The sequence below is a fragment of the Colletotrichum scovillei genome, assembly GCF_011075155.1.
Source record: "Colletotrichum scovillei strain TJNH1 chromosome Unknown Contig00004, whole genome shotgun sequence".
In the NCBI taxonomy this organism is placed as follows: Eukaryota; Fungi; Ascomycota; class Sordariomycetes; order Glomerellales; family Glomerellaceae; genus Colletotrichum; species Colletotrichum scovillei.
The window spans coordinates 1,082,519-1,100,055 of record NW_023336262.1 but is presented as its reverse complement, the minus strand read 5'-3'; the positions used below and the strand labels follow the sequence as shown (position 1 = coordinate 1,100,055).

At 53.5% G+C, this 17,537-nt stretch overlaps 6 protein-coding genes across 6 annotated transcripts; 5 read left to right on the top strand and 1 right to left on the bottom strand.

Moving 5' to 3' along the window:
- Positions 1-226: 226 nt before the first annotated feature.
- HER10_EVM0002780 (annexin) lies at positions 227-3,075 on the bottom strand. The gene is made up of 3 exons (XM_035472475.1): positions 1,933-3,075; positions 806-1,866; positions 227-749 (listed from the first exon to the last, which is right to left on the bottom strand). Exons 1-3 carry the CDS (start codon positions 1,964-1,966, stop codon positions 462-464), a joined length of 1,383 nt encoding a protein of 460 aa, XP_035334746.1. The 5' UTR covers positions 1,967-3,075; the 3' UTR covers positions 227-461.
- Positions 3,076-3,850: 775 nt separating this feature from the next.
- On the top strand, positions 3,851-5,900 carry HER10_EVM0012622 (uncharacterized protein). Its single transcript, XM_035482015.1, has one exon. The coding sequence runs from the start codon at positions 4,248-4,250 to the stop codon at positions 5,592-5,594; it is 1,347 nt and encodes a 448-aa protein (XP_035335470.1). The 5' UTR covers positions 3,851-4,247; the 3' UTR covers positions 5,595-5,900.
- A 1,672-nt stretch (positions 5,901-7,572) lies between these two features.
- On the top strand, positions 7,573-8,350 carry HER10_EVM0001809 (uncharacterized protein; the record flags this gene model as incomplete). Its single annotated transcript, XM_035471544.1, has 1 exon — positions 7,573-8,350. The coding sequence occupies one exon, from the start codon at positions 7,573-7,575 to the stop codon at positions 8,083-8,085; it is 513 nt and encodes a 170-aa protein (XP_035334676.1). The 3' UTR covers positions 8,086-8,350.
- A 289-nt stretch (positions 8,351-8,639) lies between these two features.
- HER10_EVM0009077 (uncharacterized protein) lies at positions 8,640-9,409 on the top strand. The gene is made up of 2 exons (XM_035478576.1): positions 8,640-8,997; positions 9,078-9,409. Exons 1-2 carry the CDS (start codon positions 8,764-8,766, stop codon positions 9,237-9,239), a joined length of 396 nt encoding a protein of 131 aa, XP_035335211.1. The 5' UTR covers positions 8,640-8,763; the 3' UTR covers positions 9,240-9,409.
- A 1,356-nt stretch (positions 9,410-10,765) lies between these two features.
- HER10_EVM0005869 (uncharacterized protein) lies at positions 10,766-12,436 on the top strand. The gene has a single exon (XM_035475472.1). It carries the CDS (start codon positions 11,187-11,189, stop codon positions 12,006-12,008), a length of 822 nt encoding a protein of 273 aa, XP_035334975.1. The 5' UTR covers positions 10,766-11,186; the 3' UTR covers positions 12,009-12,436.
- A 1,204-nt stretch (positions 12,437-13,640) lies between these two features.
- HER10_EVM0004603 (vacuolar protein sorting-associated protein 35) lies at positions 13,641-17,502 on the top strand. The gene is made up of 4 exons (XM_035474239.1): positions 13,641-14,182; positions 14,291-16,508; positions 16,560-16,706; positions 16,772-17,502. Exons 1-4 carry the CDS (start codon positions 14,046-14,048, stop codon positions 16,934-16,936), a joined length of 2,667 nt encoding a protein of 888 aa, XP_035334884.1. The 5' UTR covers positions 13,641-14,045; the 3' UTR covers positions 16,937-17,502.
- The last annotated feature ends 35 nt before the right edge of the window (positions 17,503-17,537 follow it).

The window sequence follows — 17,537 nt, the reverse complement described above, 5'->3', positions numbered from 1 at the left end:
TTTGTCACCACCTTGTGATTAGCGCATGATTCGTATTATTTCGGTCACAGTAAGGTAACGAGCAGCGAGACTGGGTCATTTGAACAACGCCAAAGCATCGCAATGTTGACACCTAGGTGGGAGCGAGTTTGTCGCGAGAAGAATCATATGAATGCAACAGCGTCATTGGCGTCGAGGACAAAGATCAAGGCATTGTGTCACCACCCAGAGCACCTTGAAAGAGCTGTTGTGTTGCAAATCCAGGACAGAGTCCAGAATGTCATTACGGTAAACTACTGATAACCATACCGAGTACCCGTCCGATTACCTCTGCTCTTCGCGAGCTCCGTCGTTATAGGCGCCTACGGCCTCCCAGTCCATTCATTCATCCATCCATCGTTCCCGGCCATTATCTCATGAGAAGTCCGTCCCAGCCCAGGGGTATCATTCGGTCTCGCACTCCACGCCCGCGTTGTCGCTGCTTAAATGTTCTCGCCAATACACGCCAACATCAGCCTCTGGTAATCGCCGCTCGTCTCGCCCCTGATCCTGCTCGCCAAGCTGCGGTTGTATCTTGCTTGGTACGCGCCCTTGACGTTGGCGAGGGTGTTCTTGTCCCAGTGGTATCGCACCACGCGCGCTACGAGCAGATGGTCCTTGGTTCCAAGCCCAGCCATGGAGTCTTCCAGGAGCTTGGCGGCGTGCATGTACTTGTCGACTGCGTTGCGAAGCTGGAAAAGAAGGGCGTCCTCCATGTGTCCAGAGAACTCCTATCGCGCAAAGTTAGTATCGGGTATGATATGCGCATCCAATGGGGCCGGCTTACCTTCTTGATAACTTCCTCAAGCTTCCTCCTGAACTTTTGCTCATAGGCTTGGTTGATGGCGCGGATCTGGTTGTCGTTGCGGGTGCTCAGGATGCTGCAAACAAGCATCTCATCCGTGCCGACCTTGCCTTCGGTGGCCTTGTACAGCTCCATGACATCCGAGTCGACCTGTTGCGGCACGACGGGCGCAGAGTCCTCTGCTCTGTTGGCACCCAGGACGATGAGGAAATGCCTCTCTGTCTTCATGCTGAGGTCGCCCTTTACGTCGTCCTCCAGGCGCCTCTTGAACGTTTGCTGGTATGCGCTCTTGATGGCCTGCATATCCGCGTTTGACCGGCCGAGGAGAACATCATTCAGAACACTCTCCTTTGTGCCAACCCCGTCCATTGCCTCGTACAAGTTATAGATGTCGCAGCGGAGAGGGCCGCGGGCGACAGACACCAAGCCCTTCTGGAACCAACTACTTGTCTCCTTTTTGATATCCTGCTCGAGATCACGCCTGAAGTTCCTGTTGAATGCCGTTCTGATGGCATCGATCTGCAGAGGATCCTTTGTTGCCAGACAGCGGATGAGAGTCTTCTCGTCGGTACCAAACCCCTTCATTGCGTTGCGCGCTGTTGTCGCGTCAGGAGTGGCATCCCATTGGATGATCTGGGGAGCGCCGTATCCCAAAGACGCCGGCGTCGGGGGTCCGTAGTGCTGAGGCGGGGGAGCGCCATACGACTGGCTGGGTGGCGGTGCCCCGTAGCCACCGGGCGCGGGAGAGTGTCCGCCATATGGCGAGGGAGGAATCGGGGGAGGTGCGCCGTATGCGCCGCCCTGAGGCGGATACTGGCCCGGCGGAGGACCTTGGGGCGGGGGGTAGTGTCCGCCTTGCGGGGGGTATTGGCCCGGAGGAGGTTGTTGGTAGTAGCCACCCTGTTGAGGAGGTGCACCATATTGGCCGGGGGGAGGGCCTTGAGGAGGAGGATAATGTCCTCCTTGCGGAGGATACGGTGATCCGCCGTAACCTCCCTGTTGAGGGGGCGGGTACTGCTGGCCGTAGCCCTGGCCGTGAGGCTCTGAATTGGTGTCAGGATCTAAACAACAACCATAGGAGAATCGCAGAGATGCGGAATGCAACTTACGGGCACCGTAGCCGTATTGGCCTGGATAGGACATTGAAGCCTGGAATGCGACGCGCAGAGTTCGATCGGTTGACGATGCCGGGAGAATCGGGGGCGCGCTTGCGTCAGAATTCAAGAGGGGGCGGGGTGACTGGATGTTAGGTGAATGTGAACTGTGTATTCGTACGGAGTAGGTGTTGTAGAAGACTGCGGGGCAGCACAAGGTGACGAGATGCAAGGAGACGGAAAGTCGGATGAGAGAATCGTAGATGGGACTGGGCGGCGTAGCTTATTTTAAAGCTTACATGCGGCGGACGGACAAGACGGGGTCTCAAGAGGCAAGCGAGGTGACGGCGACGAGACCGGTGTGTGGCTGTGAGTCTTTTGCTGAGGCAAGAATTGCGTGTTTGGGCCCTGTGCCGGTGCTGAGAGGGGGAAGCTGGAGGTGATCCTTTCCGGCCGTCACCTGCTTTCTGTTGGTGGTAAGAGCTTGAGCGAGCTAAGGTGGTAAATCGAATCCGACGAATCGATCCGTACGCGGAGCTTTCTCCCAGCAGCCAGCAGCAGAAAAGCCAAAGTCATTGGGCTGCGAGACGGTCTGCCCAGGCTGGTGTGGTGGCTTAGTAGGCACGCGCCCAGCAAAGAAGCTCAACGTCATCCACCTGGAAGATTCAACACGACTTCTGGGCGGCGCGGGCAGTGCGATGAGGTCCACAGAAAGCGAGCAGAAGGTCCAAATGTTTCCATCCTCCAAGGCGCCAACCCTGTTGAGCTGCTGTCAGCGCCACAGAGATGCGTAATCGAGGTAGCACTGCCAAATGTCTCGCGTTCCTGTGCACCATTGCTGCAGCCCGATGACAGGGTGTAGTGGGGTATGTTCACTGTTCACTTCATGATGAATGAGGAATTGAGTCGAGGTAGAAAGCGATTGTTCTAGATGCTGTAGACCTTGAATGAGTTAGTATGAATATCCGAAGCTGAAGAGTAATGATAGAGCAAACAAACGCGCAAGGTGTGATCGACGACGACCCTGCTGCCCTACGAGATGACATGCACGCTGGGGGCCAGAGCTCCCTTGCCCATGCACGACTTTGGCGAGTGTTTCTTGTGAAGAAGCTTGGGAGGTGGACCGGGCAGACAGAAGCGCCTGCGGTGCAGCGGTGGGAGCGGAGCGGAGAGTCGAGGAGAAGGGTTCGTCTGGAGGAGGAAGAGGACGACGCAGGGGCAAGCCACAGGCCAAGGCTCCGATGCATGAGCCACCTTCGAGCTGTGGTTCCAGCTGCACCGCCACTTGCTGACAGATCTCGGCCTTTCCGGCATCAGGTGGCTTGTGGCACTCGTGGCTGGTGGCTGGTGGGTGTTCCTTGGTGGCTAGTGACACTGGATTACATAACTATACTAGGATATCTCGCACCTCGAAAAACCAGCCAGCTAAACAGGCGCGAGCCAGGCCGTGGTTCGACAAAGTGTACGGAGTACGACCAGCCTGCAATCCGAATGACAGTCCCGTCACCAGTAGCTGTCTGCCGTTGAAGGTTTCACTAGCATATCAACCCTTTTTCTTTTCATCAATTGATGGTAGCTCCCTGCGAGGTCTAGATGCAGCAGTTTTAAAATCTCTCCCAGCTGAGTTGCAACGGCAACAGGAACGCGGGTGGCTGGGCAGCCGTCATTCACAATCTCTCATTGGCCATCACGGGTCCACCTGGGCAAGCTAAGCGAGCCGTTCAACCCAGCCCGTACCTGGCGTGCTACGCGTGCTTGGATTCTGCCCACCTCCCCTCACCTTTAGGCCTGTTGCTCCCCCGCCATTGGTGCCCTTCTGTTGCTGTGTCCCTGGCCAACCAGCCAAAGGTACCTAACCCCTCCATCCATATCCCCCCATGCAGTCAAGTCCCTTGTAAGTAACCCCTGGATCAACTGTCAAACCGCCTTGGAAGCTGCACTACCACCACCAAAATGGAGCCATTTCAACCTCCCAACCACCAACATTTCCCATCACGAGCTTTTCCCAGCTTCCCTCACCCAGCCATCCGCGCTTGCTAGTGCAGCGCAGTAAAACCATCATGGCTCCCGCACATCCTTCTGTTTGCTTTTCCTTTTGCTTCTCCAGTTTTTTCTCGTATACCCTACAGTCGCTTTTGCAACTATTCGTTTTCGATCGACATCGATATCCACCGTCCTGTCAGTGCCCGTCCTTGATCCTGCAGCAACAGCAAGAAGCACAACATCGACCAGGCCTGTCAACTTGAAGCACCAGACTTGAGACGAGCTCTCTCTCTCTCTCTATCTCTCAAACACATCACACCGCCAGCAGCTGGTGGTCCATCGTCAAGATGCGGCCCTCTGCTCCCCTCCCGCTGCTGCTATCCGTCTCCACAGCAGCAAACGCGATCCCCCTCATCGATCGTCTCCTACATCTTCGTGACACAAAGCCAACAAAGACCTATTCGGTGGTCAATGTTGAGGGAAGTCCCAGCGCCGACCCGCCAGTCGTCACCGTCACAAGATCGCCGGTTCAGACAACGGTCACGCAGAGGGTCACCGATACCATCACCCAGATCTCGTCTGCAGTACAGACAACATCTACATCCCTCATCATCGTGAACGTCGATGGCACCACGGACAGCGGCCCGGCAACCGTCACTGTCTACCCAAGCGTCAAGCCTACCCCTGAATCAACACCTTTGACAGTCACTCCCACGACGGCACCAACAACGCCACCAGTTGCTCCTCCATCAAGTTCTGCTGAGCCAGCACCCTCCTCAGCTGCACCGTCAACTCAAGTCTCCCAGTCTGTTCAGCCAGCTCCTTCTTCAACAGCTACGCCGGGCGTCCCTTCGAGCATCGCCAGTCCTCCATCAACCCCGTCCTCGAGCGCCCCTGTCGTGGTGCCTCCCCCGTCAAGCGAAACGTTGGCGTCGCCTAGCCCATCCTCGCCAGTGCCTTCATCGCCGTCGACATCTGCAATCGAGCTGCCGCCCTCTACAGAAACCCCAGTGGCACCATCATCGGCACCTGTTGGCTCATCCACCGCCATTGTTGTGCCTCCTCCTTCGACGGAAACGCAGGCCATTCCCAGTTCGTCCCCGTCACCGTCCGCCAGTGTCTCCACGGGAGCAGTGGAGCCTCCATCAACATGGACATCTATTGCGGCACCCCCAGCATCGTCCTCAGCAGCCGCAGTTCCCAGTTCTTCAGAGACCAATGTGGTGCCCCCTCAGTCGTCAGCAACATGGGCTGCTCCAAGTGAACCGGTTTCAACACCAGTTGAATCGTCTGCGGTCATCGTCCAGCCTCCCCCGCCCACGGAGACTCCGGTTGCGCCGACTTCTTATATCACTCCCCCTGTGGAACCATCGTCTGCTCTTCCACCTAACGTAACATCATCATCATCATCAACCTCGACGACTATAACTTCTACCTCTACTAGCACAAGCGTCACAGAGGCTTACACGCCGCCGACTCCTACCCAAGTCTATGAGACCACCTATCAAACCTCATGGGTACAGACGCCCAGCTCTTTCCCTCAACCCTCAACCTTCGTCACCAGCATCATCAGTGTGACAACATCTTCCTCGGTCCCGGAGTCTACCACGAGCTTTGACGATGGTGATTGGTCTACCACCAAGTACCCCGAGTGGAACGGTACTGCCAGCGCGATCCCTCGCTACCGCCGATGAAGCGGGGTGCCCATTTCCTTTTGCTATTACGGAAAAGACGATTTATGTCTAATGTACTTTCACATGTTTTGCATATCCTCAGCATGGCGTAATTGGTTCTGCTAGAACATGGGAGGTTGTTTAAACTTAAGGCATGGGTAACACGTGCGAACGAGACCTGAGAAACGACGCATCATTCAGGGCCAAGGGCCATCTCGGACTGTGGGAAGAGAGCTCACAGCAGCACAGACCAAGAGCTGGAACGCGCTGTCATCAATGGGTTTCCTAATGTCTAATAAGATAGAACTTGTATATACTCAATCAACCGTCACATATGATCAATCGTTCTTCCGTATGCTCGAAACAGAACGTCGTGCCCCAAACTTTTGTCTGTAACGCCGATTAGAGTCTCCGCAGTTGATTAATTCAGTCGTTGATAATCACACATGTCCCCCCCCTGGGCGCAGAGGCTGAGTCGGCATGTGTAATGGGAGAAGGGGAGATCCCATGCTCACGAATTTACTAGTTTACTCAAGCTGGGACGTCTGCGTGACCATCTAGACGGCTATTATTATCTCAACCTCGGCTTTTGGAAAACCATTTGGAATGAGTGAAACCTTCCTGTCAATTCTTCCATCGTTACTTGGCTGTAGGCAGTCTGCTTCTCTTATTTCCAAGAGAACACGGGAAAAGTCGGATTAGATGGAGATGCAAGCGAAGCCGCAGCTCAGCATAGGACGATTGCCAGAAAAATAATGCCAAAAGGATTGTCCTCTTCAACACTTTTACAAATATGATTAGACAATTATCCGCTGGCTAGCCTTCCAGAAACTGTCGGCATCAGCCACCTCATTGGTGCGCGGAGGAAAGGGTAGCGTTGGCGCTAGGCGACTAGCACGCATCGACCAACGCGAGAACACGTTGGACATCACGAACCGGTTCACGGGTTTCCTGGGATGCGTTCATACTCTGCTTTTATCTAGCTTCACATCCAAAATCAAAAGAGAGACACGTTCTGAAATTCACGATCAAGGGAGTTGGAGACGTCGGGCCAAGTCCCATCTGCTCTTCTATGTTCTGAGCCGGGTTCCTGCAGGATTGCGGACCTCCTCGCAACCTCTACAGTCGGAGATGGGGCAGAGGGCGTGTGCGAGTTGAGCCAAGTCTGTGCCGAATAATCCGTGCCATGGGAAACCGTTTATGCATGACAAACTCCCGGAGATCTTTAGGAAGGTCCCGTTGGAGGAGCTAGAGTGTAAGCTTAAGAAAGATACAGCCTGCTCGGCCGATCTATATGACTAGAGGTCCGTAGGATCCATGCTATTTTCTCTCTTGCAGCCTTTTGCGTATCAGAATGACGGGGAACTCGAAAGTGAATTTTCGCTCGGTGAGCGAGCTACCTTAGATTGGGGATTGCCCAATGATACGTCTACACGTCTTACGGTCTTGTCATGACTACGCCGGTACAGCTGACAACGCAGCGACGGGCCTGGTGCCGTTCAGATGAACGCGGGCTCCGACAGTTTTACGGCGAGAGGAGCTAGTTTCTGAGACAATCTGGCGGGAGCGAGGGGGTTCGGCATGTGTTGACAGTCATAGTCTCTTCACGAGCTTGCTAAGGCAGGACGGGAGCGGCCCCATGAGTAAGGTAGTAAAGGTGAGTCGTACTGTTGATCAACTTCGTCATTCCTCGATGGGTCCCCCGATCTATCTGCCATGTTTTTCGGGTCCTATCTCGGTCAACTCTAGGACAAGGCCTTTCAGCTGCAAAGAGGGAGGAGGAGGAAGGGGGGAGTATATACCCGCGGTGCTCCTTGTGTACCATATATACTAATGTGCCGACTTACACGCTCGTCTCAGCCTTTCCACACAAACACTCCGTCCATTGAGCTGAAGAACAACCACTCTCTCCTTTCTTCCCAGAGCAAAAGTTTCCTCTTCTCAGGGCCATAAGAAACCATCTCAGCAACATTTCTTGTGCGTCTCTCTCTCTCACGCAATGTTTCCGCGCCTCCAGCCATGCAGACGCAAAAGCGTCTTCTCGACTCTCCTTCTCTTCTTTCTTTTAGCCCTCCTCATCGACCTTACCTCCGCGTCACCATCCTCGGTCACAGAACAAGCCCTCGACAAACAAACAAGAGACACAACAGTCCTACAGGACTACACATACCTCGCCATCGCGGCCGATACATCCTGCGACGCGTCCGCAGGCCAGTACAACTGTCTGTCGGATTCATTTCAGTACTGCCTCAACGGAACATGGAGTACCGTTACCGCATGCACCGAGAATAGCGAAAAGTCTGCCGAGTCGTCGTCTCTCTGCTCGCCTGTTGGAAGGACGGATACCATTGACTTCAACGGGGAGTGTGAAATCAGTGCTGCTTGGGGATGGGGGAACGGTGGGGGTGGTTGGGGTGGAGGCAGGGGGTATTACGGTGCTGGAGAGAGAGTTGAGGTGTCTAGATGGGTTTGGTCTTTTGTTGGTATGGTTTTCGTCTTGGGCGCGTGGTGAAGCTTAAGTTGATGGGCCTCCTATCGCTTATGTCCTGGGCAAGTGAATGAGAAAACGAAGGGTGGGATGGATGGGGAATTGGAACACATTCGGACTTTTCATCCGGGAAGGGGATTGTACATCATCCGGTTGGATGATACATTTTCTTTGCACAGACGAGGTTTTCTCATTGGATTCATCCAGTAAGGCGTCTTCTTTTGTAATAATATCAAATCGTCTGTTAGCCTGACAGAAATATATGGCTTCGTTGATGAATGGTTGAAATATGCAGTCCATTAGCATTTATGTGCGACAACTAGTCATCCCAATATGCCGGTAGCAAAAGTTTCATTACATGGAATATTCTTTGACAGACGGAAGCAAGCTAACTGGAAGCATACAAGAATGAGACGTATTGAGGCTGACATCAATTCATGCGGCAACCCGGATCCGAAGGTCCACAGATCAACGAGAGCCACGAGCCAACTTTGCGCTATCGTGACGTCACCCCTTGGCGCATCACAAGACCGGGTTTAAGGAAGCTAACGACCAACTTCTCTCTTGATATAAATTCCGGAGATAGTTTATTGAACTTGGATTTCATATCTAATTGAAGTGTTACCAAATATTCACATAAATCGGCTCATTAATCAACCATAAGAAACCAACGTCTACCAAAGCTTGAACGCAACTATCACCATGGCCACACACACGAATCCCACAGCTGTCAACGCCGAGACCGCCGGCACCGCAAACACGTACGAGAACCCCAATGTTAACACCGCAACCTCCCACACTACGGCAACCGGCGAGATTCCAGCAACGCACTCGACTTCCAGAGCCGCTACAAGCGCGGTCGGTGGCGGAGATGCGCCAACGACGCGTAGCGGCGGCATCGGACAGCAGATCAAGGGTGCATTTGCACAAGGACATGTGAGTAGTACCCGAATCTAGTACTTCCTGGCAAGTTGAGGGCCTTTGCTGAATTTGTGATGTTGATGACCGGGTTACAGGGAATGGGAGAAGTGATTCGTGGAAAGTTCAACTCTGCTGTTGATACCGCGGCTGGCGACTCGCAGGGCATGGCCAAGAACAAGAACATTACTACTGGCGGCGAGAGGGAGTTTGCGACAAAGGACTTTGTCAAGAAGGGAACTTTGGACAAGGCTTTGTGAGGTATTTGTTTTGAGAGGATGTATTTTATGTATGATGTGATGAGTGTTGTTGATGGAGGGCTTGAATGATACCAACTTGCTTGACATTCCCTTCCGTATTTACCCCATCGATTTCCACTACGCTGTCGCTACCTGTGTCTGTAAAATGGATGGTTGAAGCTCCGACTTGACGAAGATCTGTAATATCATTTTCGCATCTCCTAAGCTCCTTGGGGTGGGATCTGATTTACGTTCGAGAGGTTGAGTCATAATTCTGACTTTTTTGTTTCTCATTCAAATTACTTTTTCTTCCAGAACAACCAAAAATGCTAGCAAACGCCATGGTATGGACAATATGCAAGATATGGTAAGGATGTTAGACTCCAGGGAATCGGACGTGATGGGTATGAGGTGAGTCGCAAGCGGAATTTGCATTTCGACATGGCCATGAGGGTCGAACTTAGCTGGGTAAGATGGCAAAGGACACAGGGTACGCATATATTTTTTGCTCCACAGACAGAAGAGTTCGTAGTAATTATCTGCCTCCAATGTAGAGTTGAGACCTCAATGAAGCTCAGAAAGTCGAAGAATGGTCGATGATATTTGGCAGACTGGGTCTGGCTGTCAGTCTTGGAAACGATCGGGTTTCATTATCTAGTAAGAAATGGTATGGATCAAGCTGTCATCTCCCCCACAGATATACTATTCATTGGGAGTCCTCGGATTTACTCAATGTGAAATGCTATCATAGCGCAGAAGGGGGCTGGGAAGTGATTCCGGCAAGCATGTAGCCAATCGTTAGATAGAAAATGGCACCGGGGTTCCCATTGCGACGATCATCCCTATAGAAAGATTGCTGATTTTATCGTGAGGATAAAGTTAAGATGCTTTATGAGAGGCAGCCGGTGGGTATCCAACAGTGGGAGCGGAGGTGTCCCGGTGGCCCCCGCGATTCTAGAATTGTGGAGCCCGGGGTGACCCGCGGAGTCGTGAGCGCTGGTCCGAGACAAGGACGGAGGCATTGTTTTGCGGACAGCGTTTGTCAAGACCAGATACGATGTCAGTCTGGACGCCCCATAAGTTGCACTAGTGAAGAAGGATTGCTTATCATCCTCGCGAAGAGTCAGCCGGTAAATACTCAGTGGGGCATTGCATGATGTTTGCTACATATTGCAGTGCTGATTGTACAAGTTGCATTCACGCTGGTCCGGTTGGTTTAAGCAGCTTTTGGCCTGCTGGTGAGTCTCCGTTGTGCAGGGTGAAATAGCTGCGACACACACCCTCCATTGAGGGATTCTGACTGCCCAAGCAATGGAAGGGTGAGGTGAGGTCCACTGGTAAGGTGAGATGAGGTCGGGGAGATCCACACCTCCCCCAAGAACCCCAACAAGGGGACCTTGACGGCCAAGGTCGGGACTCCGCGTGTGCATGCGGCACAGCGGTTGGATGTTCACATTGCCAACGGCAACTGCAACGAAGTTCTGCTCATCAAAAGAAAGGGAAAGAGTCATTGGCCGATGGGATGTTTCCGACTCGGGGAAAGGACCACTTGGGCAGTTAGAGGCAGAAGCAAGTGCCAATATCAGTCACTAGGAAGGCACCTTGATGGACCCCTCTCCTTGGCTGCTTCTCGGAACGCGTGGGTGTACCAATTCGGAAAGACATGTCAAAGGAAGTCACGCTCACCTTCCACCTTCGCAGGGGCACTTGCCGTACCTTACACGATGCCATAAGACCAGCTGATGACCCTCTTTCCGCGTCTGCTATTTTCCAATTCCGCCTCTTTTCTTTCGTCTTCCGATTACACTCCTCTTCTACATCTCCATTCATCGTTGCTGTGCTGTTTTCAAACCTCTAGACACCAGTTCCATTCATCCGAGAAGCGTCCCCGTCCAACCCACCCGAGTTCCGACCCCAGATTTTGACCCCAAGTTCCCGTCCCACACCTCGTAACCCCACGATTCCATCATGGACGAAGAGCAATCTCCCTTGATGCGGATCCCCGCCGAAATCCGCATCATGATTTACGAATACCTTCTCGACGACGCTGGCGAAAGGAGACTCGCCGTCCGCAATAAAGCAATGCACCAGCTGCACACCGGCGCCCTGAGCACCTACCGCCGCACCTCATACCGCATCATCGAGAGGTCCTTTCACAGGCAATGCTTCTTGACGACGTACGCGCATCACCACCCGGCTAGCCCCAAGTCCATAATGCACCCCGAAATCATGGCCGTCAACCGCCGCATCCACCGCGAGACGAGTCACCTTCTTTACGGCCGCCCACACGGTTTCGACTTCGGTAGCGACGTTGAGGCTGTGGTGCCCTTCCTCAAAGACCTGACGCCCTCGTCTCGATCTGCTATCCAGGAGCTTACCATCCGCAAGGACGGGCCTGTGATGCACTGCAATAGTGAGAGTGACCGGCTGGACTGGGCTACCATGTGCGCCTACCTCCGCCGGCTGGATAAGGCGATACCTAGGCTGCGTATCATCGTGGAGGGCGGAAGACCGACGGCGGCGTGGGAGGGGCCGCAGGTACTGAGCGTCTCAGATCTGAGGTTGCTGGCGCTCATTAAGCACGATAGCATGGAGTGGGTCGCTGAGCTGGCCAAAGTCGAGGGGATTGAGAAGCTGGAGATTGTGCCGAGGATACGCCATCTCCCTGCGCCCGGCACGACGGCAACGCTGTTGTTTGCTGCATTTTCAGCGTCAATTGACACGGCGCTTGTTGAGTATTTACAGACGGACTGTGCGCTTCCTGCTACGGCTGTGTCCCTCACAGTCTGAGACCGTTGGGAGGCAGTGATTGTGGGATATTCTGGGCTGCTTTTTCGGCCTTCCCACTCGGGAAATCGGGTGAGTATGGACACGAGCCCACTGATTGCGGGGATGGAGCAAAACTGGAGAGTGTGCGGAGTTCTATCTGGATTTGGATGGCGTTTTGTTGGAGTAAGGGGTTCACGAACACACATATCCTGCATGATGCAGCAATGGCACATGGGTACGGAGTAAGCCCACGGCATGGTATTTTCTGAGATGGGTGAAGATGCGAATTGACATAGGGGCATCCTCAATGTAGGGATACATTGCACAAGAATGCGACAGTGTACGAATCAGCTAATGGGAAAACCTCAAACGAAATATGAACTGACGCATTGCACGTGAGAGGGACTATTGGTTGTTGGTGATGTTGTCGTTGCTCCGATCATCAAGTGGTCAGGTTGGTTGTGTGCTGTTGAGAGGCGGAAATCGAATTGAACCCACAGGCTGATGCAGCCAAGGCGGGGGGCGCTGGCCGGAACTCTGGCTTGTGCCGCGACCCTTGGTCCAACACAGAACCTCTGCTTCCAACGCGCCAATGTACCAACGTTTGTGGTTCGAGATCCTGGTCAATCTTCTTCCACGGTCTAGAGTCGATACTTGAGTGGCAAGGGTTCTGGACATCTCGAAATAGATGCTCGTGCTTGATCGTCAGTTTGTTTGCTGGACGGGATTTGTGTACGTTCGCCGATCGGGATGGTGACAACATTTTCGTCGTAGGGGAGGTAGGTAAAATGGTGGAGGTTCTAAACTGGAGGGTATCGGTAGGATGTGCATGATTGAAGTAAAATGGGTAGCTGCCGTGCTGTGTATGTGTATTAAGCTCACTCTGAAGTGCATTCTTGAGGTAAACCCCGCCGAGGAGCGAATTCTCCCCAGGTTTTCTTGGTTCTCACATAAAGGGAACTTGTGTTCCGAACGACGAGTCTCTGCGGCTCAAGTGCCCAGCAATTTTATCTCAGTCAGAGGGTGTCACCGATGTGCTGGATTCCCGCCATACCTTAGTCGACCTACCTACCTATGGAATGGAGGGTAAGGTATCGCCTGCCACACTGCCCTCTTATCTCATCGCCCGCTCTGGCGATGAAGCCATGGGAATGTCGTCAAAGCTCGTCCGCCCTTTCTCAGCGTCAGTTGATATGACACCGGGTATAGAATACCTTGGGCTTCATTCAATTCAGACGGTGAAGCTAAGTTGAAGAAGCGATGCATCACTGCGATAAAATTGGAAATATGGTAAATGCTGACTTTCTAGTCAAGACTGCGAAGAGACTATGCAGACACGATCTTGAACTAGGTCCAAGACCTTACAAAACGTAACCAGTTGGAAGGGATAGAAGGGCGGATTTCTTTTTGATTTCACTGCGTTTTTAACCCACACAAAGGGATTGAAGAAATCGTGAAGAAAAGAGCCGCAACACTGAGCCTCGCTTTCACTGCATTTTCAACATCATTAGAGGGTGTACCATCCCAATCACTGAGACCTCTTATCTTATCGCTCTTCTCGATATCTTACATAATGTTACCTTACATAATCCTTGCTCTAGGCAGCTTGATTCTCCGACCTCCCACTGGCGGGCACGTCACAGGCAAGTCGCAAGAGAATGGAAAGGGACAGTCTCCACTTCTCGTCCACGCCAGCCAGTGTCTGGTCTTCACTCCACTGCTCCAGCCACGGCTCAGTCCACCGAGCTCGCATCGCACAGCACCGCAGCACTGCCCAGTCGGTCCTTAGCACTCGCCTCGAGCCAGCTACTGCCAACCTGACGGGACTCCATCGTCAGCCTTCCAACGAACCCCCCCGGATCTCACCTCGCAACCCTTTTCGCAGCCGCGCGCGCCGACGACACACCTCCGACATCTGCGCCCTCATCCATCGCGCAATTGTTCCGACCGCAATCGATCCACTCCGACTCTGTCGTTTGTCCTCTTCATCAATGAGCCACAACTGAGCATCATATACGTCGCCTCGATCGATAACTACCCCGCCGGTTCGACTTCGATATGTCTGCGACTCCTGTGCCGCCGGAAGACCAGGCACGCCTCTTGGAGGATGCCCTGGTCGCGGTGCGCCAGCAGACGGCTCTCATGCGCAAATGCCTCGACACACCGAGCAAGCTCATGGATGCCCTCAAGTGCTGGTACGTCATCCCCGTTCCCCGGATTCCCGGGAGCTCCTAGGCAGCTTCTCTCGATGCCCCCGATAAGCTTCAATGGTCGAGACTAACAGTCCAATGCACCTCGTCCAGCTCTACCCTAGTTTCCGAGCTGCGCACAAGTAGCCTGGGCCCGAAGCAGTACTATGAGCTGTACATGGCCGTCTTTGACGCCTTGCGCTATCTCTCCGTCCATCTCCGAGAGAACCACCCCGTAAACCATCTCGCCGACCTGTACGAGCTCGTCCAGTATGCTGGTAACATTATCCCGCGCCTGTACCTCATGATCACTGTCGGCACCGCCTACATGTCCATTGCCGACGCACCTGTCAAGGAACTCATGAAGGATATGATGGATATGAGCAGGGGCGTGCAGCATCCAATTCGCGGGCTGTTCCTCAGATATTACCTTTCCGGCCAGGCCAGAGACTACCTACCGACAGGTGACGGCGACGGCCCCGAGGGCAACTTGTCCGACTCGATCAACTTCATACTCACCAACTTTGTCGAGATGAACAAGCTCTGGGTCCGGCTGCAACACCAAGGCCATTCCCGGGAGCGCGAACAACGGACAAGAGAGCGGAAAGAGCTTCAGCTTCTGGTTGGAAGCAATATCGTCCGACTGAGCCAACTCGTGGATCTGGAGACGTACAAGTCGGGCATTCTCGCGCCTCTGCTAGAGCAGGTTGTGCAATGTCGCGATGTCCTGGCACAGGAGTACCTGCTCGAGGTCATCACCCAGGTTTTCCCTGACGACTTTCACCTACACACTCTGGACCAATTCCTCGGAGCCGTTTCGCGCCTGAATCCCCATGTCAACGTAAAAGCTATTGTTATCGGCCTGATGGATCGCTTGTCCGATTACGCCGAACGCGAATCCAAGGACGAGGGAGAAGGGGACCGGGCCAAGCTGGAGGAAGAGGCACTATCAGCTCTGCTGGAGAAGACAAAATTGCAGGCCGAGAAGGCATCAAGTGCGCCAGGCTCCGGTGTGGACGAAAATGGGAAGCCCCTTGACCTCGATACAAACGGTGCCGCGCACGAGAGCAGCGAAAACGAAGCCCGCGCCGCAGAGGACCTACCACCGCCAGAAGAGCCAGCTCCTTCGATTGCCGACACCGAGGCGACTGCCGTCAACGGAGAAGGTGCCGATGCAGAGAAGGGGATCCCAGAGAACGTGCAGCTCTACGAGATTTTCTTCAGCCAAGTCAAAAACTTGGTGGATGCGCAGCACCTCCCCATCCCAGACACAATAGCGTTGCTCTGCTCACTGACAAACCTGGCACTCAACATTTACCCCGAGAGGCTAGACTTTGTCAACCAGATTCTAGAGTATGCCACGATCAAGGTCCGGGAAAACGCAAACAATGCCGACCTTCATTCTCCCCCTGCACAGCAAAGTCTCTTGGCCCTGCTGCAAGCGCCTCTCAACCGCTACCTTTCCATCTTCACCGCGCTCTCTCTTCCTACCTACGTTCCTCTTTTCCAGTCACAGTCGTATCCGACTCGCCGCGCCGTTGCTGGTGAGGTCGCTCGCACTCTCCTCCGTGACCAGACACGGATCTCTACCCCTAGCCAGATGGAGAATGTTTTGGAGGTCCTGAAGGTGCTCATTAAGGAGGGCTCCCAAACACCGTCCAACTACCCAGGTGTTGCACAACGCCGCGCTGTCGAGACCGACGAGACTATGGAGGAACAAGGTTGGCTGGCCAGAATTGTCCACCTCATTAATGGCGAAGACAACGACACACAGTTCCGTCTGCTGCAAATGACCCGCAAGGCTTACTCTGAAGGCAACGAGAGGATCCGCACGACGACACCGCCCCTCATCACCGCCTGCATGAAGCTCGCAAGACGCTTCAAGACGCGTGAACACTACGAGGACAACTGGGAGACCCAGAGCAACGCCCTCTTCAAGTTTATGCACTCTGCTCTGAGCACCCTGTATACCCGTGTCAACGGAGCCGGCGCGGCGGAGCTCGCCCTGCGCCTGTTCTGCGCGTCCGGTCAGACGGCTGATATGACGGGCTTTGAGGAGGTGGCCTACGAGTTCTTCGCTCAAGCCTTCACCGTCTACGAGGAGGCCATTTCGGATTCCAAGGCGCAGTTCCAAGCCGTCTGCGTTATCGCCACGGCGCTGCACCAAACGAGAAACTTCGGCAAGGAGAACTACGACACTCTCATCACCAAGTGCGCTCAGCACGGCAGCAAGCTTTTGCGAAAGCCGGACCAGTGCCGTGCTGTCTACCTCGCTAGTCACCTGTGGTGGGCTACGCCAATGGCTGTCAATGGCGAGGCCGACGAAACTGGGGTAAGTCTGGGCTGCATAAATAACCAACCGATATTTGCTAACCATTTGCAGCTGTACCGCGATGGAAAGAGAGTGCTTGAGTGTCTTCAAAGAGCTTTGCGCGTTGCCGACTCTTGTATGGAGACGGCAACATCGATTGAGCTGTTTGTTGAGATCCTCGACCGATACGTCTACTACTTTGAGCAGCAGAACGCAGCGGTAAGCAAACCAACGGTCTACGTCAGAATACTGTCGTGTGAGTTTGAATACTGACATGGCTACAGGTCACCACCAAATACCTCAACGGCCTCATCGAGCTCATCCACTCCAATCTCGCCGGCAACCAGCAGGATTCGGCCTCGGTCGAGAATAGCAAGCGCCACTTTTACCACATCCTCGAAAGTATTAAGGGGCGGCAGTACGACGGTATTGTCCTGTACCCGAAATAAGCACTGGTACTTGGGACCAGTCGACCCGTTCTTGAAGCAAACGGGAGGCAGTTCTCCAATTACCACATGACGACACACCATACGAGAGCAGGGAGAATGAAAGAAGGAATTATGGAGAGGGAACAGACGGGGGTTTCTTAATTAGCGGCGATGACAACGAGAGAGGCCAACATGGGTCGTGAGAAGAGCCTGGTTGAGGCTTTGAAGATTGGAGCAAAAGGAGATGAGAGAGGCAGCTGCGTGTGAGAGAGAGAGAGAGTCAAGAAAAAACGTGTTTATACGATAAGCGCATGCAATGAATTGGAACAAGACGAAATCTGTGGTTGTGGTTGTGCACAGAGAGACAATGGAAAAGCTTTGCATGTGGCTTGTGGACTTGATTGTATATACGTGTGTCGTGCCTTTTCTCTTCCTACCTTACCTTACTCTTAGTGAAGCGATCGAAGTTTTCATCCCCGCCATAATCATCACCCCTCTACAGGATCAAGGTTGGAGTCGAGAGACGGGCAGGACAGATTGATGATATTCATCACGGCACTTGGAACTTCATCACGATAAAACACGGGCAAAACAGAGTTTCAAGCTACACGTTCCGCTACAA

What these genes read in the sequence shown, in the direction of transcription:
- HER10_EVM0002780 (XM_035472475.1), bottom strand. Translation starts at nt 1,966, where the DNA reads ATGTCCTATCCAGGCCAATACGGCTACGGTGCCC. An exon ending in CCAATACGGCTACGGTGCCC is followed by an intron (nt 1,867 to 1,932) that starts GTAAGTTGCATT and finishes ACACCAATTCAG; the next exon opens with AGCCTCACGGCCAGGGCTAC. An exon ending in TTGAGGAAGTTATCAAGAAG is followed by an intron (nt 750 to 805) that starts GTAAGCCGGCCC and finishes TTTGCGCGATAG; the next exon opens with GAGTTCTCTGGACACATGGA.
- HER10_EVM0009077 (XM_035478576.1), top strand. Translation starts at nt 8,764, where the DNA reads ATGGCCACACACACGAATCCCACAGCTGTCAACGCCGAGACCGCCGGC. An exon ending in GTGCATTTGCACAAGGACAT is followed by an intron (nt 8,998 to 9,077) that starts GTGAGTAGTACC and finishes ACCGGGTTACAG; the next exon opens with GGAATGGGAGAAGTGATTCG.
- HER10_EVM0012622 (XM_035482015.1), top strand. Translation starts at nt 4,248, where the DNA reads ATGCGGCCCTCTGCTCCCCTCCCGCTGCTGCTATCCGTCTCCACAGCA.
- HER10_EVM0004603 (XM_035474239.1), top strand. Translation starts at nt 14,046, where the DNA reads ATGTCTGCGACTCCTGTGCCGCCGGAAGACCAGGCACGCCTCTTGGAG. An exon ending in ATGGATGCCCTCAAGTGCTG is followed by an intron (nt 14,183 to 14,290) that starts GTACGTCATCCC and finishes CACCTCGTCCAG; the next exon opens with CTCTACCCTAGTTTCCGAGC. An exon ending in TTGAGCAGCAGAACGCAGCG is followed by an intron (nt 16,707 to 16,771) that starts GTAAGCAAACCA and finishes ACATGGCTACAG; the next exon opens with GTCACCACCAAATACCTCAA.
- HER10_EVM0005869 (XM_035475472.1), top strand. Translation starts at nt 11,187, where the DNA reads ATGGACGAAGAGCAATCTCCCTTGATGCGGATCCCCGCCGAAATCCGC.